Raw genomic sequence first — 27,398 nt, 5'->3', positions numbered from 1 at the left:
GTCAGATATCTAATACAAGCACAGAGTTCTTTAAGATATTTATGAAAAACTTGAAATTTCAGGATACCAGGAATCAAAAGGTATAAGTAGCTGACTTCCTTAAGCATGATATCTGGAAATTTATGGCATGTCAAGATACCTAATATCACTCTTCTTCACTTTGATAATTGTAAATTAGTCAGATATCTAATACAAACTCAGAGTTCCTTAAAATATTGGTAGAAAACTTGAAATTTCAGGTTACCTGGAATCAAAAGGTATAAGTAGCTGACTTCCTTAAGGGTGATATCTGAAAATTGATGGCATATCAAGATACCTAATACCATTCCACTCCACATGGATAGTTGTAAACTAATCAGGTATCTAATACAAGCACAGAGGTCTTTAAGATATTTATGAAAAACTTGAAATTTCAGGATACCAGGAATCAAAAGGTATAAGTAGCTGACTTCCTTAAGCATGATATCTGGAAATTTATGGCATGTCAAGATACCTAATATCACTCTTCTTCACTTTGATAATTGTAAATTAGTCAGATATCTAATACAAACTCAGAGTTCCTTAAAATATTGGTAGAAAACTTGAAATTTCATGTTACCTGCAATCAAAAGGTACATGTATAACTTAAGTAGCTGACTTCCTTAAGCGTGATATCTGAAAATTGATGGCATATCAAGATACGTAATACCACTCCACTTCACATGGATAGTTGTAAATTAGTCAGATATCTAATACAAACAAGGCGTTCTTTAAGATATTTATGAAAAACTTGAAATTTCAGGTTACCTCGAATCAAAAGGTATAAGTAGCTGACTTCCTTAAGGGTGATATCTGAACATTGATGGCATATCAAGATACCTAATACCATTCCACTTCACATGGATAGTTGTAAACTAATCAGGTATCTAATACAAGCACAGAGTTCTTTAAGATATTTATGAAAAACTTGAAATTTCAGGTTACCTGGAATCAAAAGGTATAAGTAGCTGACTTCCTTAAGCGTGATATCTGGAAATTTATGGCATGTCAAGATACCTAATATCACTCTTCTTCACTTTGATAATTGTAAATTAGTCAGATATCTAATACAAACTCAGAGTTCCTTAAGATATTTGCGAAAAACTTGAAATTTCAGTTTACCTGCCATCAAAAGGTATATGTAGCTGACTTCCTTAAGCGTGATATCTGAAAATTGATGACATATCACGATACACTATATCACTACTCGCCATACGTATCGTTGGAAGTTAGTTAAATATATGATATAAACACGGAGTTCCTTAAGGTATTCACACGGATCTTGAAATTTCATTGTACCGATAATCAAAATGTATAAGTAACTGATTTCCTAAAGAGCGATATCTGAAAATTCGTGGCGTACCAAAACACCATCTATCACTTCTTGCCATATGTATAGTCGTAAATTCGTCAGATATCTAATACAAACATAAAGTCAAACATAACGTTTCTTACGGTATTCTCACTTATGTTGAAATTTCAGGGTAACTCGAATCAAATTGTAAAAGTAGCAGATATCTCAAAATGGATGGTATATCAAAATGATTGAAGGTCTGAATTCAATCCGTATCACTTTTAAAGTAAACACTCAGTTGAAAAAGTTTGTTCGTATTTTGCATTGCAACGTTATGTAATTGGGGATAATTGAGCATGAAATTTCATACGACTCCTCGTCCTCTTTAGAAATAAATCTGATAGATAATAATTTTCAAACTCATTAACCTTTATCTGGTAACGAGCTATCAGTAATTATAACTCTTATATTTTGTAGTAGCTGGCTACGAGTAGCTAACTTGTCTTACTTTTAGTAGCTGGCTACTAGTAACTGGCTACTAGTAGCTAACTTTTCCTGGTTCAAGTAGCTGGCTACTAGTAGCCAATTTTTCTCGTTTTAAGTAGCCAGTTACTAGTAGCCAACTTTACCGATCTATTTAGTTAAACGTTTGTATAAGAATTTACAAGGCATTTTACAAGAATTTTGAAATTTCGGCATTGACAGAGGTGTTAGCGAGCAGTGACACCTATGGGTAGAGAATGAAAAGAACACACGTGGTTTATACCCCCCCCCCTAGCAAAACGTCATTAACGCACATGTACATACACATAATACCGTGTATGCCTATGTGTGTACTTACAACAGGGAGTGTGATATGTATAAAACAATAATAATTCATGGTCTTATTTAGTCAACAAGTTAAATATCTTGTGTTTCATTTATTATTTTTTAACTAACATGAGACTTAGTAACCGCAGCACTCCAATCCTAAATAGGGAGGTCTTCTGGCAGTTAATTTTTAAAATAAATACTTGTATAGCTTTAACATTTGGATTAATAATGAAATGACTTTTAATTCCATTCAAGCATAGATTCTGTGTTAGCTTTTCAGCTATTTCATATATTATGAAATAAATCTGTTAATTCCTCTTACTATTGGTCGTAAACTTCACCCTAGTTAACATTGGTTTTGTTTCAATCTTTCTTTCCCGCTGTATCTCTTCAGTTTCAACACTAATCTGCAGGATATCGGTAAATGTACGAACTTTCACATAGATTCATCCCAAATGAGGCAAAACTTTTTTCTTCACCGGACTCGTTCGCTTTAAAATTTGATGTGATACATAAATGCATATTGTACCAGGTATAGAACTAAATTCAAATGCAGTTATCTTAAACATACATGTATGTAGTTCGATTAAAAGCACGTTCGATTTAAAACGGCTATGTTTGGGGAAAATTGTTCAAAAAATTATTTTATAATTTACAGTGTTGTTTTGGGTTTGTTTTTTTTGGGGGGGGGGGGGGTTGTACCTTTTATTCGTTGGATGAGCCCATAAAATCTTTTCTTACGATACCAGCCAGAATAAAGTAATAGAATTTGAAAGGGGTTCAATTATAATTCAAGTCTTTTTCAGTATGTTATTTATTTTTTCTTCATTTGTGAAACAACATACTGTCAAAATCTGGGGGGGAGGAATGACAAAGCCGGGGAAAAAAGATGGTGCCAACAGGCGCTTGTTTGATATTTTTATTAAAACTTACTATTGCAAATTATTAAGCAAGCGCCTGTTGGTACATTCATCCACAAAATACACCATGTAAATATACATAATAATGCATTAGTATGAGGTATTGATATGAAATGGTGGATTCTGAGGATGACTTCCTGTTCTTTCTGCATCCCTTCTTCATAGTAAGCCTTTTGATTTTGCAAAATGTTGACCTCCTCATAACATTATTGTATAATATATTTTCCGTTCCGTTCCGTCTTCTGTTCCATTTTTCGTTCCGTGTTTTAGCAACACCCCAGCCATCATGGTAAGATTTGCTTTGGCGGGCTTCCGTTGTAGGGAGAATTCCTTAAGTATTCAAACTAATAAAAATATTACAAAAAGATATCTCTTTCTCTTTGAGAGATACCTCTTTTTCAACGATTAAAGACATATCTTTTATACTTTGAGAGATAACTCTCAAGGAATTCTTAGAGAGATATCTCTTTAAGTGAAGGAGATATCTCTCAAAGTAAGAGATATCTCTTTCAGTGAAAGAGATATCTCTTTAAATGAAAGAGATATCTCTCTAAATGAAAGATATATCTCTTAAAGTGAAAGAGATATCTCTTTAAGTGTAAGAGATATCTCTAAAAGTAAGAGATATCTCTCTAAGTGAAAGAGATATCTCTCTAAGTGAAAGAGATGTCTCTTATTTAGAGAGATATCTCTTAATCTTAAGAGATATCTCTCATTTTAAAGAGATATCTCTTTAATTTAAAGAGATATCTTATTTTTCGAATAAAGAGGTAAAAGGGCTTGCCATACCTCTCGGCTTTATTCCAATATATTTAACAGCGATTGGCAGTAAAATGATTTGAGACAATGATCAGTTCAAATGATTAGCTATTTCACAAAGAAACAATGAAATTACGTACAATTATATCAAAATTACTTACTTTAATTACTCAATATTGCTCAATGTTTGTCTTTGCTCAATCTGTATAGATGAGAATATCGTAGCGGAAGTAAGGGTACAGGTGAGCAATGTCTCATTCCTATGAAAGGTGAAGATAACAATGATCAATCTCATAACTCCTGTAATAAACCACTAACTAAATGAAAAATATTACCTACAAACAAGACTGTCAAACTTTGTGCCATGTTTGATGCAGAAGATGGAGGTCAGAATTAGCCCATGCGCAATTTAACCTAGTCCTAAAGTTGAGAATATAGTCTTGTCCCATGATGCCCTGCTCCACTCCGTATCCACACCACTGAAGCTTAGTAAAAACTATAGTAAGATGAACCTTTTCTTATTAAATGCAAAATTGTATGCACCATTCACGCTGTTGTCTCCGCCTGTTGAAGGGATTCTTTTCTGTATTGAAATGCTAATGTTTGGATTTAGGGCAGGTGTATACTTGATTGAAATAAAAATCTTCATGCCCAGATGACTGCCTATGGCATCCTGTGCATCTCTGCTAGCAGTTGCAGTTAAGGCTAGGAATCTTACTTTAGCCTATCAAAATATGTGCGTAGAGCCGCAATTAAATCAGGATGAAAGTCGTCCTCCAGTCAAGCACAATGAGCTTCATCCACAATTACAAATGTTTCTTCCACATTTCTGGTGGCGTGGAAAATTTTGACGCAGATTAAAATATCTTCAGGGTGCCCAATGTAAAAGTTTGGGAGGGGGTGGGGGTAAAAGAGTGATATCCTGCTTGAACTGGAAAATATCATCTCCAAGTTTTTCAACTTCTTGGTCAATGATGGAGTTCAATTGCAGTCACTGTACGATATGTTTTTGACAAATTTACAGTAAAATGGCATACACAAGGGATTTGCCATATCCAGTGGGCATAATTGCAATAAAATCCTTTTCAACAGCTTCTCGAAGGGATTGCACTCACGTTGGACGTAGATAACTGAATTCTGTTTTCAAAGCTATGTTGCATGAAATTAAGGCCTACTTTTCTCTTAATATTAATGTTAAATCCATTGGAAGTACTCTGTATAAGAAAATTGAATTGATACAGATACTAACTCGAACCCTAAGTTTCATATTAAACATACATTACACAGAGGTTATCACAACTGTCCTGTAACTAACTTGCTCAAGGGTCCATAGCTTTGCTCTAAGGACAAGATCATTAACCCCTATACACTCAACAAACTTATAATCAGCTAAAAGGTTAACCCACTTGTAAATATACTAGAAATGTAGAATTCAGTATTTAAGTGTCCCTGTGATCTCATCTGATTAGTTTGTTGTCAAGTTAGATCTTTCTTTCAATATAAGAATAAGACAACAAACAAAACGTGTCATCTTTGAGGAAATTCGGACGAAAATGAGTCCAAAATCAAGTAAACCCGAAAGACCTTACAAACTTGGGTCCTATTTATTGAAAGAGGAACACAAACTTTGTCTTTTTATGTTAAAAGGAAAGCTAAGACACGTCTAGAAATACACGAATCAGCTAAATGATCGATGGGGCAGGGCAAAACATGTATACACAATTTTTATAGTTCAACAACGCCTGTCATTCCCTAAAAAGCATCAAGACTGGAATATAAAAATGATGACTGTATATATTATATACTACTCAAAATTTGATAAGGACCACTAAGTTATATGTACGTAATTTACCACTAACATAACAAAAGACATAAATTTGACTCAGAAACGTGTCTACTCAGGTAATGAATGAAAATTCATGAACGGCATGGACTTTTATCAATACGGAATGCTCGAAATCTGATAACAACACCAAAAGGCATTTCATTACAAAAAGTTAACAGCAAACCAGAGAAAGAATTACACAGTTTTTGGGGATAGTCCATCATTACATTTAGTCGATGAAGTGTCAATACCGGGTATGGTCTCCCCTTGAATCAATGACAGCTTGACAACGTCAAGCCATGCTGTCAATAAGCACCCGGATGTTTCCAATGGGAAGGTTGTTCCACTCTTCCACGAGGGCGTTTCCGAGTTCTGCCAAAGTCGTGGGTTGTGCTTTACGGCGTGAAAGGGCAACCTGCAGCATGTTCCATACATGCTCAATCGGGTTCAAGTCCGGCGAGCGCGTTGGCCAGTCCATACGGACAATTGTCTCCTGCTGAAGGTACTGCTCCACCACCCTGGCGCGATGAGGAAGGGCGTTATCATCCATCAGGATGAACTCAGGGCCAACAGCACCAGCGTAGGGTCTGACGTAAACATCGAGGATCTCATCCCGTTACCGCACCCCCGTCATTGTTCCTCTCTCCAGGACATGAAGATCTGTTCTTCCATCCCTGCTGATTCCACCCCAGACCATGATGGAACCACCACCATAACGGTCATGTTCACTGATGTTGGCATCATGGAAACGTTCACGTTGTCGTCGCCACACTCGGTGCCTCCTGTCTGTAAAGTCCAAACAATACCGGGACTCATCGGTGACGAGATTGATCACTGTTCGTTATCTTCACCTTTCACTAGTATGATGTTACCTCGCTTCTTTCCATACATCTGATTCAAGACTAAAATCACGGATTGACGAAACGAAAAGGCATATTTTATCTATTCAACAATTATCAAAACTTATATATTCTATAAGATCAAAATCACACATCGATAAACAACGGATTAACTTCATATATTATTTAAAGTTTCCTTAATTAAAAAAGAAACTGACTTAGATCCGCCATTTTACTCTCATTTTAGCTATTTCAGGGTAGTTTATCGAAAACGAAAGTAGGTCTTTAATTAATAGTACGATATTTACTAATCAAGTACGATTGTATTATATTAAAGCGCCGAACATAGGCCTAAATTTTGCAGCCCTTCAACGGCAATGGTGACGTCTCCGTATTAGTGAAATATTCTCGAGAGGGTGTTAAACAATATTCAATCGATCAATCTAAATATAGCTTACGGACTTCACCTCACATATGAAATAATATATTAAGGGTGCTGCGGAAGCAGTAACTGTGGATCAAGTGTTTCGGAGTTTATTGGCAAAATGTGTTTTATAAGTATAGATGATGCCATGGAACACTTCCCAAAATATGGCGCTAAAAATAGATTGAGACAACCACAGAAAGTGGAATGGTAGTGCCGAATGAAGAGGCAGACAATATTGATAACAAGGACAGAATGCAGACTACGGTCGCAAATAGCTGCAATAATGTAGCCCTCTCTGATTTTTTTTTTTTTTTTTTTTTTTTTTTTTTAGGGAGAGGGCTACAACTCCTTAGGATCTCCGTAATGGTGCAAATGCGGGAGTGATTCACTCCCGCAACATTTGCGCTCATTCTAAACATTTCCTGACTTTCTTTACGTAAATAAAATGATATTCTATGTTTCTTAGTCAATATATAAATTTACAACCTGCAACTTAAGATTTGTGAGGCTCTATTCTACCGTTTTCAACACTTTCGATAAATTCCAATTTCTCGATTCATATTTGTGCGCCATGTTTGATGTACTGAAGTTTCAACTTCCGATTGTCAAGTCATTTGCATATGCCATATAAGGTAGTATTTACATCAATGGACAAGTATGGAGGCGAAAGCTATTTCGTCGGTTTTGAAAAGGTTTGAATTTGATATCAAGTTAAAAACCGAACAGCAGAGTGTAAATTCTTTCTGCAACAATATGATTTTCCTTTCTTTGTCGAAGTGGCTCGAGTAACTACATTTTCGCGCTGATTGTCAATGTTTAGGTTTTTCATTAGATCCACCTACGAGATCTCGCAATAACAAGCATGGCGGAGCAGACGAAGAATTTTGCATGCTGTACATTATATTTAATGAAAAACACCTTTATTAGACATGCCCGAGCACAAAGTTGGTACTCCTTTTGGTGTAAACAACATTTGGGACTAACACACAGAGTTTATTATCGGTTATTCATAAAATTATGTTGCACCATTTCTGAGATCCTATGGTGTAGATCTAGCCCTATCCCGAAAATGTCAGAATAAAAAAAAATTGGATAGGGCTACATTATTGCAGCTAGTCGCAAAATGCAGTGGTGAAGAACGGAACATAAAATCTGGGGATATTTCAGAATACATTATGGGTATTGTTCAGATGGGTATTTTGAAACCCAAAATTAATGGTAGAACCCCCTCCCTCTTTCAAAATTCCTGGATCCTCTCCTGCATTTATATAGTGCACTATGTTTTCGATTATTGCATTTAACAAATAGGCTTTTTTAAAAATCAAAATCAACTTGTAGGAATTTGTTCACAAGCGGTAAAACAATTTTATCTTAAAATTCTGTGCCATGAATTGATTAACTTGCTGCCAAGTTGGATGTTTGTATAAAAGTTTTCAAAGCGTTTTTCAATAATCTTGTAATTTCAGCATTGACAGAGGTGAAGGGTTAGTGAGCAGAGGGTAGAGAATGGAAAGAACACAGTTTAAATGCCCTACCCCCTCTTGTGGGAAAACGTCTTTAACGCACATGTATTTACACATAATGCATGAGTGTATACTTTTAAGTTAAAAATTGTTCACGGACTTACAGGGTGTATGGTAGGTATAAAACAACAATTCGTTATTTTATTAAGTGAACAAGATTTTTTAAACAACATCGACTTTGAACGGGATATGGCCCTTCATTTGAACAAACTTTAATCGTCTTCACATAAGGATTTGTGCCAAGTTTGGTTAAAATTGGCCCAGAGTTTCTGGAGAAAAAAATGAAAATGTGAAGTTTACGACAATGACACCAATGGAAAGTTTGATCAGAAAAGCTCAGTCGATCCTCTGGCTCAGGTGAGTTAAAAAGTTAAATGCAAAATTTATTATTCGAATCAAGCAAGACAATACATGTACTGCAGGATTAAATGGATGAAAAATTAATGTGAAGACAGAAAATGGTTACAGGAAATAAGTTTGAAAAGAAGCAAAAGGCCACTACACTACACTGTACATACTACCTAAGAGTGCCGGGTATATGTAAATCTGTGTTGAAACACATCCACAATTTACTGACAATTATCCAGATCATTACACCTGATAAACAATGCACGTCCCACACAAACAATCAAAAGTAAATTCTCTAAACTTTTCCAAAATTTTATTACATTCATTTCTCTATTAGCAGAGTAACTAGCTTGCATGGAAAGCCTCAGTTATATCGTTACAGAGTTTTATAAAAGATCAAATTACTCCGACATGCAACATAGACAAAAACCAACACAACACCCAATAAACTCGTCTTTAATGAAATACATTTAACAAAATTCCAATTATATATACACAATTGTCTCTGTCACAGTTCTCCACGAGCAATCTTGTTCTTTACTCTTTGCTCTCGTGCCATCAGTCTTCGTTCCCTTTCATATTCTTTCATTCTTAAAACAAAACTGGAAAAAAGAGAGTAACTCTCAAGTTTAAAGGAGGCTGAATTGCTCACCAGCATCTATTTTGTGGTGAGTTAATGTCATGATTTTTACATGCCTAAGTCATAATCCTGGTTCTACCCCCAAAGAGTTATAACTTGTCCGATTTCTATTTTTTATATTGTAAACTATACATGTGTTACAATATCAAAAAGGAATAACAACACTCCCAGTACACCTGTAATATAAAGTACGACTTTGGCATTACAGAATTTCTTTATCATATCAAAATCATCTGTAAAATATGAATGACTTTGGCATTACAGAATTTCTTAATCATATGTTTATTAAAATATTCTATCATATTTATGATATTTTTCTAATGCTCTTCTAAAGTGTACATAAAGTAATACCATATGTAAGATTCAATATCATTTCTCTTCAAAAATCATTTAATAACATATGTATTATATCAAATTTAATTATGGAATGATTGCATGAGGATTTAACTCTCCAAATAAAACAGATTTGTGAATAGAATTATCTGCAATAACGAGAACATACATGTAGATCTACAATTGCAATTCTAGATTTGAATCTCATTATGAATAGCAGCATCTGCAATAATGAGAACATTTATAAATGCAATTCTAGATTTACATCTCCTTATAGCAGCATCTGCAATAACGAGAACATCTATAGTTACAATTCATACATGCCAACTTTTGAAAATCCCCATGGGGGATTTTGCGCGCAACGACCTTTTTTCAACGCTCAAAATTCACGACATTTTACCATGAAAATAAATATTTGTCTTTTCAAATAAAATATCAATCAAATCATTGTTAATGTATCATATATTAACACAACATCAAATGTGTTTGACCATTAACTATATAAAAAAAACTTTGAAAGATATACATTAATATTTTATTAAAATCATCTATTCAGCAAAAAATCTTCTCCAACAAGTCACATACATAATATCAAATAATATTTAAGGTTGCATCCTTTTACACCATACAATAAACATTGGCCGGTCTATATATCAAAATTTAAATTAAAGCACATGCATTTGGGTACGACTGCAAAGGCGATCTTGCTTGTCTGTAAACATGGGCTTGCAGAGACTGGTGGAATAATCTGCATTGCAACCAAAAAAAGGAGTGATCTGCCCTGCTATGAAGTTTGCGAACAAAACCTTTGCACCCATGACATCTGAAATAATTACCAGGAAAAAAAACCACATGAAAATATTCCGTTTTACTTGTAAATTAAGGCTACTTGCTAAATAAAAAATTCAGTACAGACTTGTGCGAATTACGCATCACAAAGTATATTTAATGAATACTACACTATATAGACTATATAATACATCGCTATAGACGGATAGATTTGGATAGCCTATATTATTATAGTTGGAAAAATATATATACTTGACGTACCTTATTGCAAATTTTGGATGCTGTCAGCGAGAGGCGGAATGTCCGATTGTTTGGTGGTGACACTAGCATCGTTGTCATTCACGTTTGTGTAAAGGATAGGTCAATTTGAAATCCGTCTTCCCGATTAATTACTATCAAAACATGCTTCGTACTGTCCAATAAACACCCCGACACAGGCAGACCAACCCGACACCATGCGACACAGGTAAACAGCAATGGCTGACTATTGTCCCGATTTCTGATTGGCCAGTTCAGAAATGACGCGGGATTTCCAATTCTGGTCACGAGATTTCACGATTATCCCGCTTTCAAACTCGTTTTCAATCGTGAAATCGGAAATTTTGGTCGGAAAAAATTTCAAATCGGGATTTTAGGGTAATTTTGCTTTCCCGATCGGGAAAGCGGGACCGGAGGGTAAAATCGGGAAGATCCCGCCTAAATCGGGAAAGTTGGCATGTATGACAATTCTAGATTTACATCTCCTTATGAAATGGTGCATATAATGTAAAACTTATACGGTACCAATTTTGATGCACCAGATGCGCATTTCGACAAATAATGTCTCTTCAGTGATGCTCAACTGAAATTTTTGAAATCCGAAATAACAATGAAGTTTTAGAGCTATTATAGCCAAAAGTAGCGTGCACAGGCACCTGGAATTTTATCAACAAGTTCGAAATAAAGCTCTAAATCAAAAAATTACATCCCCTTTATATAGGAATACTTTGTTTCTATTTGCCAGTTTAACATGCTTATAGTGAAGTGCTGGGATGAAAAATTATACAATTATTTCAAAATAGCGAGTTGGAGCAACGCGTTAGCTCATAATGCAATATCTAATTACTAAAGCATGTGAAAAAGTCAGCTGAAACTGCACAGTCTGGGAATTTTTTTATGGACAATTACCACCATGCTATCAAATAGAGATTTCTGATGATTTTTATTATTCTATATGTGTTATTTTCAGTACAATACAGATTTTTTTCCATTTCCTTTCAAATCAAATAATTATCTTATTCCATTGGTAGAGGATATTTCAGGCACACATGTATGGAGAAATGGATGGTCTGAACCCACCACCCCAGGGCAGTATTTGAAAACTGAAATACTAAATGTTAATCCATAGTTTCAACTGGACCCTAAAATGCATTGGGAAATTTCTGGATCTACTCTTATACATGTAGCTGCTCTCCCTGTAGTGGTAGCACCATCAACATGTTTTAAAACTGCAGGGAATGAAAATCACTTCACTAAGTGTGAATTCATTATAAGTATGTTCATTGTAACAGTGTTTTACTGCAAGTGTGAATTCATTATACATGTAAGTATGTTCACTGTAACTGTGTTTTACTGTAAATGTGAATTCATTATAAGTTTTGTTCATTGTAACTGTGTTTTACTGTAAGTGTGAATTCATTATAAGTTTTGTTCATTGTAACTGTGTTTTACTGTAAGTGTGAATTCATTATATTAAGTATGTTTGCTGTAACTGTGTTTTACTGTATAAAGTGTGAATTCATTATAAGTAGGTTTGCTGTAACTGTGTTTTACTGTAAGTGTGAATTCATTATAAGCATGTTTGCTGTAACCGTGTTTTACTGTAAGTGTGAATTCATTATAAGCATGTTCGCTGTAACAGTGTTTTACTGTACATGTGAATTCATTATAATTATGTTCGCTGTAACCCTGTTTTACTACTTATAGAGAGGTTGGGATTTTTTATCCAAGGCTTTATTTTCAACTTAACAATAAAATTGTAGTTGCCTGCTATATAATTCACTTTGCAAGCCTTGTGAATACAGGTATATCTACCATCTCAATTGTTACTTAAAGCTGAGGATATAAAATACCCCATCATTAGGGGTCCCCTTTATCTCTAATAAATCATTTGTGGACTTACTCTTCACTTTCACAAGCCTCAAAATCCTGAAATACAACGTCACAAGGTAAGTATGGGAAGCTGTGTGTTCGCTGACACTGTAGATACTTAATGAACATATAGGCACAGTAATCTCGTCTCTTCATCGGGATCCGATAGGCATCCAGCTCTTCCACAGACACCTTGGGGTCTGTAAAACAAATACAAGCAAGTTTTAGTATCTGCGAAATTTAACATATATTTCCCTCAGATCTGTAATCTGCTCTCTCTCTCTCTCTCTCTCTCTCTCTCTCTCTCTGTGTATGTGTGTGTATAAGATGCCACAAGATATGAATGGCTCACCATGGTTGTTCAAAAGTGTACATAATACTGTGGTAGACTGGTAGATACAATATCTTCCTACTTGCTCTGACTAGTGGATTAACATTGTTGCTCTGACTAGTGGATTAACATTGTTGCTCTGACTAGTGGATTAACATTGTTGTTCTGACTAGTGGGTTAACATTGTTGCTCTGACTAGTGGGTTAACATTGCTACCGCATGTACTTAACAACCAGCATGAATAACCACTTTTACAGTAATTTTCAATTTTCTCAAAGCAGCAGCTCCTGAATTTATGCATTAAACTGTGGGTAAAATGTGAGAAAACAATCCTTTATGTGATATGGAAATTTCACCTCTGGAACAAGACTTAGCAAAGCCTCGTCCTATCCTAGGCTGCAAATCTCCTCCCTATCCCACACTTGTATTAATGAAGGATTCTCTTAGTCTATGTGACTGTCTCCAATAACTTAAATAACAAGATGTGTGTGTGAAACACAATGCCCCAAATAATCAGTGTTCGAAATTAACCATAGACCGAGTCTATGTCAAATGATTGGTCTATGCCAATGGTAATTGGCATAAACCAAATTGTCTATGCCGATTTTCTATGTTTAAAGCAATATATAGAGTTATCCCAAAAGTCAATGTCTGATAAACGTTACGAGGAAAGGAGGACATTGTTATGGAAATGGAAAGAAAATATGCTTTTTAAGTACATAGAAGTAAATAATGTTTTGAATTTGTTTTATTTTTTTTCAATGTTGCGGTCTATGTCAATTTGATGAGGTCTATGTCATCTTCTTTTGGCATGCACCCATGGTCTATACAAAGTTTTAAAACAATTTCGAACACCGCAATAATGGCCAATTGCAAAGATGGCCAAGGTAACAAGGACAAACATCTTGGTACCAGTAGAAAGATTTTGTCACAAGAAATGCTCATGTGCAATATGGAAGCTCTAATATTTACCATTTAGAAGTTATGACCAATGTCAATTTTTTTTAAAAAGTAGTTCAAATGCCAAGGTCAAAGGGTTTAGTACCCATGGAAAGGTCTTGTCACAAGGAATACTCATGTGAAATATCAAAGCTCTAACATTCACTGTTCAAAAGTTATTAGCAAGGTTAAAGTTTTCAAAAAGTAGGTCAAACTCCAAGGTCAAGGTTACAGGGTCAAATATTTTGGTACCCACGGAAAGGTCTTGTCACAAGGAATACTCATGTGAAATATCAAAACCTTAGCACTTACTGTTAAAAAGTTATTAGCAAAGTTAAAGTTTTCAAAAAGTAGGTCAAACTCCAAGGTCAAGATCACAGGGTCAAATATTTTGGTACTTACTGTTCAAAAGTTTTAAGCAAGGTTAACGTTTCAGACAGAATTACAGAATGACAGAAAGGACAAAAACAATATGCACTTCGATCTCAGGGGCATAAAAATAATAGACATCAGAACAGCATAGGCATGTTAATGTGAGAAATGACAGCGATATAAACAACATTGACTATAAGTGTTAAATCAAGAAATAATAGAAATCAATAAAACATAGATTATAGGGTTAAAAGCGAACTCTTAATGACTAAACCTTGAGAATATGCTCATTTCATCTCGAACATTTTTTTGTCACAATCCCATACGTCCCTCATCAAAAATGGCAGAGATCTTGCATAGATGCATCTCCTTGGTCTCAGATTATGAACTTGCATAGATTTATGTTTATTTCATCTTGGTCTTGTGGTCCCCATTAGGATGTGTAACGAAATATAATACCGTGGCAAGATGATTGATGTGTGATGTGTAAATTATGAGTTGAAAGGTGAATTTAGCATGCATGCCATTGACATTGAAACTCAATGAAATCAATTAATTGTACATATGTCTATATATTGTAACCTGTTACTTGATTTTCTACTTTTAACATGTTTGGATCAATAATAATTAGTGACATTGTATTGTGCATTACGATGTATTCCTTCAGAAATGGTCTCGTATATTTTTACATGTCTCATGTTTACACGTGTTCCGATAGTTAAGTTATTCATTTACGAGTTTAGAGCAATCTTGAGTCATTTCATGTACTTACGTGCATTCCCTTGAATAATTCCTGTTCTAATTACCAGTTTTAGTTTCACGAGGGGTAGTAGTAGTAATAATATTGAGGAATGTCGGGTGGATATTTACATTTCATGTTTTTGGCTGCCATCATCTTTTTACGAGTGCAGTATCACTCGTCACTTCCGGTTTGGTGACGAAGATATTTACGATGGTTGTGAGATAGTATTTACTATGTGAATCATTTAGACGTATGAATTAATGTTCTTTAACAATTTGAGGTTGAGAATTCGTTGTTATTTATTACATACTACATGTAACCAGTCATATCTTAAGGAACTATATTTGTTTACCGTATCGTTGATAGTAACTGTATTCGTGCGCACACAAGGCAGAGTATGTTTAACCCACATGCATGAGATATTGTGATATTTATTTACTTGTTTAGATTAGCAAATTGAGCTTCTTAATGTATGCTACTCAGTTTTAATTATTGGTACTTATTCATATTCCTTTCGCGTTTGTACGGTAGCCTGTACGGGAAAAAGTAGTTTTGTGTGGGAGCCGATGCCACCGTACAAGTCGCTGATTGGTTAGAGGCCTGTACGGCATATTTTGATTGGTTAACTGTAGTCATGTGGTCTAGGACCGAAGGTTATATAAGTAAGCTCGCTACGTTACTACGGCAGATTTCTACAAGTTGAGCGGCGGTAACATTCAAATCTCTTAGAAGAAAATTAAAGTGAGACTACTCATAATGTAATAATCATAGTAAAAACTTAGTTAGAAATCTCCTACCACACTGGACAACCAAAACTTGTATTTCTGAAAATTCAGCACTTGTATAAAGCCTGTCGTAGTATACAGAGTTCACCACATGAAGAGATTTTATTTGTGCCTTGTTTTGTTTATTCATCATAATAAATACAGATTAAGACTGAAAGGTTTCTAGTATTCGTCACTAAAAATGGAAGAGAAGTGTGACCGAGATATTGTTTATTGAAGTTAAATGATCTTTGGAATTATCCTGACATGAGTGGATCTGCTGAGGATTCAGAAATATACAAGCAAACCCCTATCCTTGGGTAGCTTACAATATGAAAACATTTGACATTAAATGATTGTGAGAAACTTTATCAATTCTAGGTTTGCGAATGGAATTCAATGTATCATTACAACGACAAACAAGAGGCCAATGGGCCACATTGCTAACCTGAGTCACCTTGGACCATATTTAAAGATTTTCCCTATTCACATTTGAACAAACTTGAATCTGCACTATGTCATAAACCTGCCATGTATATTTGTACTCTTTTGGACCAGTGGTTCTTCAGAGAAGATTTTTAAAGAGTTTCCCTATACAATTATATACTCACATGAGAAGAGAGTGAGGGGGAAGTGATAAGAAGGTGAAAGAAGAGTGTGAGAGATGGAAGGAAGAAGCAGGAGGAGAATGAAAGTGAAGATGACAGTCAGAGGATAAAATGTAACATGAGTTAGAGGAAATGCAGTGAATAACAAATACTAAAATGAATTTGTTGACAAAATGTGTTCTTTTTTATATGGGCTGGTTAATCTCATTCTGGGCTATTGAGAATTTTTTTTTATATGGGCTGGTATAAATCTCATTCTGGGATATTGAAAATTGTTCTTTTTTATATGGGCTAGTAAATCTCATTCTGGGCTATTGAAAAATATTGCTTATAGAAGTTACGAGATTGATCACTGTTCGTTATCTTCACCTTTCACTAGTATGATGTTACCTTGCTTCTTTCCATACGTCTGATTCAAGACTAAAATCACAGATTGACGAAACAAAAAGGCATATTTTATTTATTCAACAATTATCAAAACATATATTCTATAAGATCAAAATCACACATCGATAAACAACGGATTAACTTCATATATTATTTTAAGTTTCATTAAATAAAAAAGAAACTGACTTAGATCCGCAACTCTAGTTTCATTTTTGCTATTTCAGGGTAGTTTATCGAAAATGAAAGTAAGTCTTTAATTAATAGTACGATATTTACTAATCAAGTACGATTGTATTATATTAAAGCGCCGAGCATAGGCCTACATTTAGCAGCCCTTCAACGGCAATGGTGACATCTCAATATTAGTGAAATATTCTCGAGAGGGTGTTAAACAATATTCAATCGATCAATCTAAATAAAGCTTACGGACTTCACCTCACATATGAAATAAATTATATTAAAAGTGAAAGCAGTAACTGTGGATCAAGTGTTTCGGAGTTCATTGGCAAAATGTGTTTTATAAGTATAGATGATGCCATGGAATACTTCCCAAAATATGGCGCTAAAAATAGTTGAGACAACCACAGAAAGTGGAATGGTAGTGCCGAATGATTGATTAATTGATTAAATATTGTTTACCGTCCCTCTCGAGAATATTTCACTCATATGGAGACATCACCACTGCCGGTGAAGGGCTGCAAAATTTAGGCCTATGCTCGGCGCTTATGGCCATTAAGCAGGTAGGGATCTTTATCGACTGGTGTATAGCGTCTTTAATTCAAATTTTGTAACAAAGCAAAATTTTCAAGATGTTTTTGTAATAAACATTGCATCATTATGATAATAAAACAATGAGACTTAATTTTTTAACACGATGAATATAAAATTTTTATTCTGTGCGGTTTTCAAAGTATAAAGGCGGCGAAAAATCAAGCTGTTGACCCATTATTTGTTGCAGCTTTCGGAGATAAAAGGCAATGAATGCAGTAATGCAATACATGGTTATTTTAGTTAAATGATTGTACAAGATAATGGTAGTAAATACATTTGCATTGCATATTCTTTGGAAGCTCAAAAGGCTGACTTTCTCAGAGGGGTATCATTCAGTGTCTGTTCAAGCTAAGTACCTTGTGTTACCAGAGGTGATAACTTATTTACAGAAACAAGTGCCTGTGGTCCGAACCCACCACCCATGGGCTAGGTAGAAAATAAATATACATGAATGTATTCCCTTTCACAGGGAAAATTTCTGGATCCGGTCATGGTATACACATATTGCTGTGCTCCCTCTAATGGTGCCTATTTCACCATAATACGAAATATAGATCAACATTTATCAATACCTAGATTAGTGTTAATGTGAAAAATAATAGAAAACACAAGATCATAGACAGATAGAGATCAAGACTAGTCAGTGATTTTTCAAAGCCCATTTTGGGTCCGAATTTCAAACCTTTCCCCTCCTTAAAATTGCCATTTTTTTTAAATTTTTTTTTTTTACAAATTTAGCTTGTATTTTTCCCAAAAATAAAATTATGAAAGGAAAACGTATTTGAAAAAAATAAACATTCGATGTGAATTATATACATAAGATTTCACAAAGATTATGGGAATGATGATTTGGATAGCAGGGTTTGACATTTACTTTTTTGAGCACTAGACCAGTCGGGCTACTTCAAATGATTTTTACTAGACCTGACTTTATATCCACTAGCCCTGACCAACTTTCCAGAAAAACCCCCTGATAGTTTCTCCATGTTTAAATACTTCAACGTTAAGTTTGAACCAAAACGTATTTAATTGTCTCAAAAATATCTTATTAGTCTCGTCATTCAATTTGATTTTCAAACACGTTTTCTGTTTCTTTAAATTTTACCCAGCACGGATATTCTTTAATTTATTTAGTATAAAATGACCTCATCCGGCTTTTTATTTCATTTACATTTCATAAGCCCTGCTTTGTTTCTTCTTAACCTTTTCTTTTTTCTCCTGGGACGTCTTTCCTTGAGGACGAGAAGTCGTATTAAAATATAGAGACATTCCCGACACTATGTCAACACCGATAAATAGTCGTTTATGACGTAATTTATTAACTTGATAAACACTTTATTATAGTCAATTCAAATAAACTGTTTAAAATGAACATCGAGTAGATGTCGTAAAACATCACTACCGACCGCGACTTATTTATTAGAACTAAAAATAGAGATTATTCCATCACACGGTTGAAGATTGCTTGCAAATTCTTTACAGTTATTTTCTTTTTAGTTAAGAATAAAATATCTTACTGTTTAAAGTAAAGTTTCTTGTTTATTTTTAACACGACCAGTCGGACTAGTAAATCGACATTTTACCCGAATGGACCTATCATTTAGTAGACTCGGTCGGTCGGACGTGCCTTAGTGTCAAACCCTGGATAGAATAATTGAAAATTTTAGAAGGTTAAAGAAAATTAGATGTGTAAAATAAAGATAATATAATGTATGATATGATTTTAAAACTTATTCATGATGAAATTGATTTTTCCCAATTTGACTGAAATGTCGACAATTTTTCCCAATTCGAAAGCCACAGGACCCTTGTCAAAAATGTAGAAAAATCACTGCTAGTGCCAATGTGAGAAATGATAGAATATAATCTTATTAGAATCTTTTCCTCAGAATTTAGCCACAGGGTTTTGACATAATCTGAGCAAACTGGTATTTATAGTAAAAAGTGAAATACTACATAAAATATATAACAGTTTGCTCAGATTGTGTCAAAACCCTGTGAATTTAGCAAACAGTGGAATTTATTTTCATTTCGAATTTCCTCTGCTTTACATCAGCTTGGATCTCGTTATACCTCTAATTTTCCTCCCGTTAGGAAAGCCAACTTGCGGATCAAAGGTGGGTTCCTTTCTCCAATCCGGACGAAGGTCGGGTCCATACCACAGGTCCCTAAACGGTGCACCGTTCACTTGCCCCATCCTTTCCTTCGTTGACCGACAACACCGAGACGGTTCGTAGTCGTTTCGCACCCTTTTTCGTTCACTTGGTGAAGTTTTTCACAAAATATCTGCTTATACCTTATATCTATTCTTTTGTGCCCCTCTAAATCCCCTTTTAAGTATTACTGAATTTATTATATAGAATAAAGAATAAAAATAGATATCAAAACTTTGTTCTGTCCATACGATTTGTAAAGGGTAGAACAATACAAAAAGACACCGTTTGGAATAAACCATACAATAAATATTTCGGAAGTTTATTCGATTGTAATATCGGAACGATTTAACAATTTCTGGCGTCCATTTTCAGTTTCCGGTCTCATGGTCCCAACTAAACACTGACAGTATGGTAAGGGAATTTTACATATTTGCGTTATAACCTTGTTATTTGTGCTTGAACTTACTGAAAGTCAAAATATAGGATGACATCTATGTTTATTCTTGCATTTTCGAACCGATTGATCTTTCATACACTCTTAAAAATGTGTGCGTTTATTAGAAGGGGGGTGGTGGTGTTGCAATATGCCAGGTCCAGTACAATCTATTTAGCTATATATAGCTTTAGCTTGATTTTGAATATTTCAAATATTTAATTAAATCAATTTCTAAAAGCATAAAAATCGAATTTCACTGAGAATTTTTCATTCTTGTTCTCCATGCTACATGTACATTAGACTATGGAGAATTTGGATTAAAAAAATCTAAATTGTCAAATATTTAAGATTATTAAGTTGTTAATCAACAGTTATCCAATTTTCAGCATAAAATAAAAATCAAAGAGGATCAAAAGAATAATGATCCCACATTGTTAAGTCATCATACTAATCTATGCTTCAACGCACACAGGGTAATGGACAGTTAACAACACAAAAGAAATTCTTTTTTTCATGAAATTTCTGATAACAACATAGTATTGTTATGAACTCTAAATGGAATAGTGTTGTACACGAAGTTAGTTCAAAGTATAAACATGTTAAAAAACTATGTTTTTGGCTATACCATTGTACTTAAGAACTTCAAAACTAGCTCAATCAATGTATTTCAAATAGCTTTATTAAGCAATATAGGTATAAATATAGAGATTGTGCTGGACCTGATTACATAGTCAGAATTGTGAAACATCGCACTAGACACTTATGATGATAATCTTATATTTGATTTTTTACAGAAACCAATTCTATTACATGGACACGAGCGGTCCATCACGCAAATCAAATACAACAGAGATGGAGACCTGATATTTTCTTGTGCAAAGGATTCCCAGCCCAATGTCTGGTACTCTCTAAATGGAGAAAGGCTAGGGTCGTTCAGGGGTCATAATGGTGCTGTATGGAACATTGATGTCAACTGTATCCTTTCATTTTTGGGTTTTTTTTACAACCTATTATAGGGTCATGTAGAATATAATTTGTTTAATGCAGAGACCAAACTAAAGTAAGAAAACTTACATGTAATTATGCAGTGGTCTTGAAATGTTTTACAGGACATTCGGTCTGGTAAACACAGGAACATTACAGGACCAAATCACATTTTACCAGACCGAAAAAAAGTAATATTATTTTTATATCAAAACATGAAAGACTTTGAGCCTAGCTCCTGGTCATTGGATTTTTGTTTTAAAAGTTTATCGGGGACTGCATTACCGTTTCATTTTAATTGGAACATGTTACCGCTTTTGTATGTTTGTTTTTTTAAAAAATAAACGGAACTGGAAGTCGAAACGTAGCAGCGATTTTTTTCTACCCACTGGTACAGGTACCCATTCAATTGGGAAAAATAGCGTCAAAATCGAACAAATTGGGAATTTTCTACCAATGTATAGGCAAATGATTTCAACTAAAACAAAAGAAAAAGGACAACAAAACAAGGAGTATTCATCTCTTTACAAACTTTTTTACGGTAATATTTGTTGTTGTGAGACATAAGGAATCATCGTAGTTCTACAAAACACACTGCCATGATCTGTACTTTCGATTTAATACCGGAAGTGAACATTTTAGTTAACTCGTACAACATTTCAGACTAAGAAATTCGGCAAGTTTTTAGTCTCAACATTGGGAAAAATCAATGGGTTTTGGCATTGGGAATGGTACCGTTTATCGGAACCAGTTATATAAGGGGGAAAATGCTGCGTAGTTTCCGAAACCGTTTCCGGAAAATCACCAGACATTCGAACCGGAAATATAACGAAATTTACCGGACCGAGAGTCAAATTACCGGACATGTCCGACGACATTTCGCTTTCACTGAATTATGTATGTACATGAAAATAAACAAAAAAATGCCAATGGATAAAATAACATTTTATCATAGATTATAATGTCTATGCAACACATCTAGTGAAAATTATTGGTAATGTTACAAGAAATGAGAATACAAGCAATCCAAGGAGAAGCATCTATATTCATCTACCACAGGCTAATTTTAGCCGGTGGGTATAAAATCCACAGGCTGAAATGAAAACCTATGAGCTAAAATAAAAATAATGAAGCCCTGCTCTTTTTTCGTATGTTTTTAAAATCAATGATTTTCTCATGAATACTGAGCATAGTGGGTCAACAGGCACCATTTGGACAAGTCACTAATGCAAGTCATGTAGTGCAATGTTTAGATCTCTTGACCATCACACCTTTAATCCACAACCTGATGACACAAGTGCATTGCTCACCACGTAGACGATTATCAAAAAAGTTTATGGGACTCGTGATCGTGCTGCTTATAAACCATGAGTCCAGGATTCACTTTTAAAAAATCAGTAGTGACAACCCTGATGTGGCATGAAATTGGAAGACTTTGGATCTAGACTTGCGATAAACAGGTTGTGGATTAGAGGTGCGATGGTCAAGAGACCTAAACATTGCACCATAGGACTTGCGTAACTTAGTGACTTGTCCAAACGATACGTGTTGACCCAATAAGCTCAGTAATGATGGAAAAAATCATTGGGTTTTAAAAAAAAAACATATGAAAAAAGAGTACTGCTTCATCATTATTGTTTTAGCTTGTAGGTTTTCATTGTAGCTTGTGGATTTTATACCCACAGGCTAGCCTGTGGTAGAAAAAGTTAATTTCGACCCCTGATATATATAGAGAGAGAGGAAAGGGGGGGGGGGGGGGGGGGGGGTATTCCAAGAAAAATCACAGTTCTGTATAATTCTATGTATAAAGTAAAAGATGGAAATCTAGTAAAACATGTGCTTTCATTTCATCTGAAGGTGAAATGAAAGTTCTTATCTTTTACTCAAGCTTTGTTTTTATATATAATTATATGTTTTTGTGGATTTAATATATAATACATATGTGTGGATTCTTTCTAAAATTCTTGAAAACCACTAGGGTACAATTTGTCAAATTAATGTGCAAGCATCTTTATGTAGAAATGTTTATTCACATAATCCACCCTCCCAATCCAATAATGCAATTGAAGTTAAGATATTTTACATTAGCATTTAAACTTTTGGATAAAAATATATGCTGTATATGTGTATCTTTGGAAACTACATGTATTATCCTACCAGGAGGAAATTTTTAAAAAATCTGAAAAGTGTCTATCATTCGGATTTTAATGAGAGGAATATATTGCAATGCACAAGTTTTTTGTTTTGTTTTTTATCCCTCACAGTGTACTGTGCATGGTTACAGACTTATTGAGGTTCAGCAGAATGATTCTAAAAATTGATTTTCCTTAATTAAGTGAAGGGGAATCAACAAAGGTTCTGACAGCAAGTGCAGACAACACCTGTAAATTGTGGGATTGTGAAACAGGTAAATAAAAGGAGCCCATGGGTAATCAAACTCTCTTATCAATTATGTCAACAATGGCTCATTATTCAGTGTTTAAGTAAGGATTTTTAATAAAACCATTAACAAACAAAAATCATGACCGAATTTCATCTGAACATCTGCATTTTTCTCTCATTACATTTCTGCTCAAACTTTCATGAGTCATGACCGAGAAATGGAGTGGGTATAAGATATAGCCTGCTGTCCAATCCAAACAATGTCTATATATAACTTCTCCAAAATACAGCAGTAGTCCATGATTTCACAGATAAATTCATAGTATATGTAACAATATTTCTCTTATAATTGACAACCCAGTTGGTATGCCTGACTATTTAATCAATCATTATTTTGCCTTGGATTCCTTCATGTAAAGTGTAGCCTGCTGCCTAGTCTAATACATACTATAAAATCATATACAATATACATGTATTTTCATCAATTTACTTAGTATGTTGTCTGAGAAAAAAATTACATGTTGAGTCTGTTCGTGGAAGGGGGGTATTTATTTCGGGATTGAAGAGTTCACTGTCTCTCTTGTTTGTGGATTTTAATTCATGAGTACATATATGTCGACACCATGAGAAACAAGTGTATTGAACCTCTACGAGAATGTAGATTTGAACATGATAAATATTATAATTGAATATATCTCAGAATGTTGGTGTAATGATCTGGTCTGAACTGTACAGAATCAACTTGTACATGTGATGGAATAAATATCTGTGTTGGCATAGTTGTCTAAAGCTGGGTCTCTCTAGTGTTTGACGGTAATATGTCCGTGAACACCCGGAATCTGATGATACTGGGTTTTCATTAGCAATGCTACTAGATCCTTTGTTGTGACATTCATGATATTTTCTCTTCAGGTAAAACCCTGGCATCGTTAGACACCGCGACAGCTGTGCGAACATGTGGATTTTCCTTCAGCGGTCAGTACATCATGTACACGACAGACAAAACCATGGGAAGACCCTGTGAAATCCACATCTTCGACATGAACAATATCCGTAAGTCCTGCGTCCTATTTATGCAAATCCTGTGTACAGGTCTGAGAAAGAAGATTTTATGGGTATTACTGATTTTGGTATAACCTGTCAATCTCTAACCAGAGTTATTGTTCCTTACACTCACATATGTACCTCTGTATAAATGTTCAAATAGAATATGGTTTTGACTTACACTGTAAGTTACAAAATATACGTAAATAAATCAATAGTAAGTGGACGTCAACTCTTTCTGTGACACAAGAAGCATTGGCTTGTATTGAAACTCAGATATACAGGGTTCTAAATTAACTTTTTCAAGCACTGATCCATACGGACTACTGACTATTGATGTTCACTAGTCCACAAAGCATTTCACTAGTCCGTCCAGTATATCATATAAAGTGATCCCATAAATTCATTTTATTAAATAGTATTTAAATCAAAGCAAACACTTCACAGTTGCAAACTATTCTGTTCCTGACAGCTACAGTAGAAAAAGACAAACCAGACCAAAAATAAAAATTGATTTGTTTGATGTACTCCGACCAACCCGTCAAATTTGTTCCTATCCGATCTTTTTTTTTTCAGCAATTTAAAAATTTTTGGTTTTTTTTTTTTGGTTCCCTTGAAAAATAGAAAATTCTCCTTATTTTAAAAGAAAATATTAAAAAATTTCATGACATTCCAAAAAAAACAAAAAACTACCTACCGACCCACCTTGAAAAATGTGGGTCGGAGTACATTAAACAAAAATATTTTTGATGATGGTCCCATGCTTTATTTGCGTTTAACGATCTTCAGAACCATACACATATCATCATTACAAAAATGATAGATAGTAAGCCTCTTTTACATTATTTGTAGTGCATAATAATCTTACACATTATATTGTTTGATAGGGAATGGAGAGCCGTCTATGGTGATTCCTATAACCTCAACTAAGATCACGTCGGCTGTGTGGGGGCCGTATGAAGAGTACATCATCACTGGCCACGAGAATGGGGAAATTGCTCACTATGACCTTAAAACTGGTGAAAAGATCATTAGCTGTAAAGACCACACTAAGCAGATAAATGACCTTCAACTCTCCAAGGACATGGCCATGCTCATATCCGCATCCAAGGACACCACGGCAAAGGTAGATTATCCAACATACTACTCAGACTCGGTCTAATGGGGTATTCTTAGAGCCCCTATCAGCTTGGTCCCTGGTAATGAAATACTGATATCTGACAACATAGGAGTGTAAAGGTTTATAGATATCTGACAGCTTGGTCCCTGGTTATGAAATACTGATATCTGACAACATACGAGTGTAAAGGTTTATAGATATCTGACAGCTTGGTCCCAGGTAATGAAATACTGATATCTGACGACATAGGAGTGTAAAGGTTTATAGATATCTGACAGCTTGGTCCCTGGTAATGAAATACTGATATCTGACAACATAGGAATGTAAAGGTTTATAGATATCTGACAGCTTGGTCCCCAAAGTATAGATGTAGATATTTCTATGCATCTGATGGGATTTGAATCCGGGTCTCTGGCACACAACCCACTAGTAGGAATGGGATACCACTCACACTACAACATAGACACCGAGTTGTTGTCTCTGATTATTAATCCAACATATACCACAATCTTTTGTGATATTTTATTTACTATTTTACATGTGTTTGATCAATTTTAGCTGTTCGAAACCAAAACCCTGGATCATATGAAGACTTACAAGACAGAGAGACCAGTCAACTCGGCTTCCCTGTCTCCTATATATGATCATGTAAGTACCTCATGTAAACACAGATCATGTTAGTACCTCATGTAAACACAGATCATGTTATTACCTCATGTAAACCAGTGTATGCGAAAGACGTCGGACCTGACCGATGTGCAGTGACTCAGGTCCATTGCGTCAATTTTTACATCGGACCGGAATGTCTGATGTCTCGGTGTCCAGTTTTGAACTTAACTATTTTGATGCGGAGCGTTATAAGTAAAAAATATCGCACATTCAAATCCAAATACGTAAAAATGAATGGGACTAAAATCACATTGACTGTCTAAAGTATTATGCGGGAGCGATCTTCGGAAAAAGAAAAGCTGTTGGGCCTACTCAAGAGAAGAATATGGACTATGAGTCGATTTTTTTTAACGGCCTGCGAGAAGATTCAATACGTACGGTTTGGAAAAATGGTCGACCATGGCATTTTCACGTGTTTCACTTTTTTACGGACTGACAAAATTTGGTTCGGTCCTGTGTGTTCATTGATTTACACAGGACTGAATGTCTTGTGTGGTCCAAAAAACTTTCGCATAGACTGGTAAACACAGATCATGTTAGTATCTCATGTAAACACAGATTTCTTAGGTATTTAATGTTCCTCAGCAAAACTGGGACCAATTTGTACTTTAAAAGTACAATCTGAGGTTTTCTTAGTCCTTGAGTCTATTTCATTTAAACCTTTTTTAAGAAAAAAAATCTGGGTGTTTTTTTTTTTTATGGAGATGTGGGGTGTCGCTGTTTTCAAGGTTGAATACTTGAATTGCTTTCAATGTGACTTTGTCAATACCTGTTTTGTATTTAGAATTGAGAATTTGTTTACCGGAGTATATTTTTTACTGAGGTAGAGAAATTGTCTGTATGGAGTACAAATGTACCCATAAAAATTACCAAATGTGAACTCAAAGATACTTGTATATAAATATGTAATGATTTCATACCATGTTAAATAGAGATTATTATACAGAATGTGCACAGACTATAGTACAAGATGAACATAGATATTGCTATATAGGTTGTATACAGATATTGTTTAATATATAGGTTGTGTACAGA

At 34.7% G+C, this 27,398-nt stretch overlaps 2 protein-coding genes across 2 annotated transcripts in view; one reads left to right on the top strand and one right to left on the bottom strand.

The window, feature by feature from the left end:
* Positions 1-9,064: 9,064 nt before the first annotated feature.
* Positions 9,065-20,027, bottom strand: LOC125672281 (NADH dehydrogenase [ubiquinone] 1 beta subcomplex subunit 7-like). Its single transcript, XM_048908492.2, has 3 exons — positions 19,646-20,027; positions 12,690-12,858; positions 9,065-9,368 (listed from the first exon to the last, which is right to left on the bottom strand). Exons 1-3 carry the CDS (start codon positions 19,767-19,769, stop codon positions 9,275-9,277), a joined length of 387 nt encoding a protein of 128 aa, XP_048764449.1. The 5' UTR covers positions 19,770-20,027; the 3' UTR covers positions 9,065-9,274.
* A 12-nt stretch (positions 20,028-20,039) lies between these two features.
* LOC125672278 (eukaryotic translation initiation factor 3 subunit I-like) overlaps positions 20,040-27,398 on the top strand; it is an 11,093-nt gene continuing 3,734 nt past the window's right edge. Inside the window, exons 1-6 of the mRNA XM_048908489.2 lie at positions 20,040-20,139; positions 20,959-21,139; positions 23,490-23,555; positions 24,443-24,583; positions 25,462-25,700; positions 26,253-26,342. Of these exons, the coding sequence (XP_048764446.1) occupies positions 20,137-20,139; positions 20,959-21,139; positions 23,490-23,555; positions 24,443-24,583; positions 25,462-25,700; positions 26,253-26,342 (720 nt within the window). The 5' untranslated portion in view covers positions 20,040-20,136. The remainder of the gene's footprint in view (positions 20,140-20,958; positions 21,140-23,489; positions 23,556-24,442; positions 24,584-25,461; positions 25,701-26,252; positions 26,343-27,398) is intronic.

This window comes from Ostrea edulis, chromosome 4, assembly GCF_947568905.1.
Source record: "Ostrea edulis chromosome 4, xbOstEdul1.1, whole genome shotgun sequence".
Classification (NCBI taxonomy): domain Eukaryota; kingdom Metazoa; phylum Mollusca; class Bivalvia; order Ostreida; family Ostreidae; genus Ostrea; species Ostrea edulis.
Note: the sequence above shows the minus strand (reverse complement) of the source record. Positions and strands in the feature narration are given on the sequence as shown.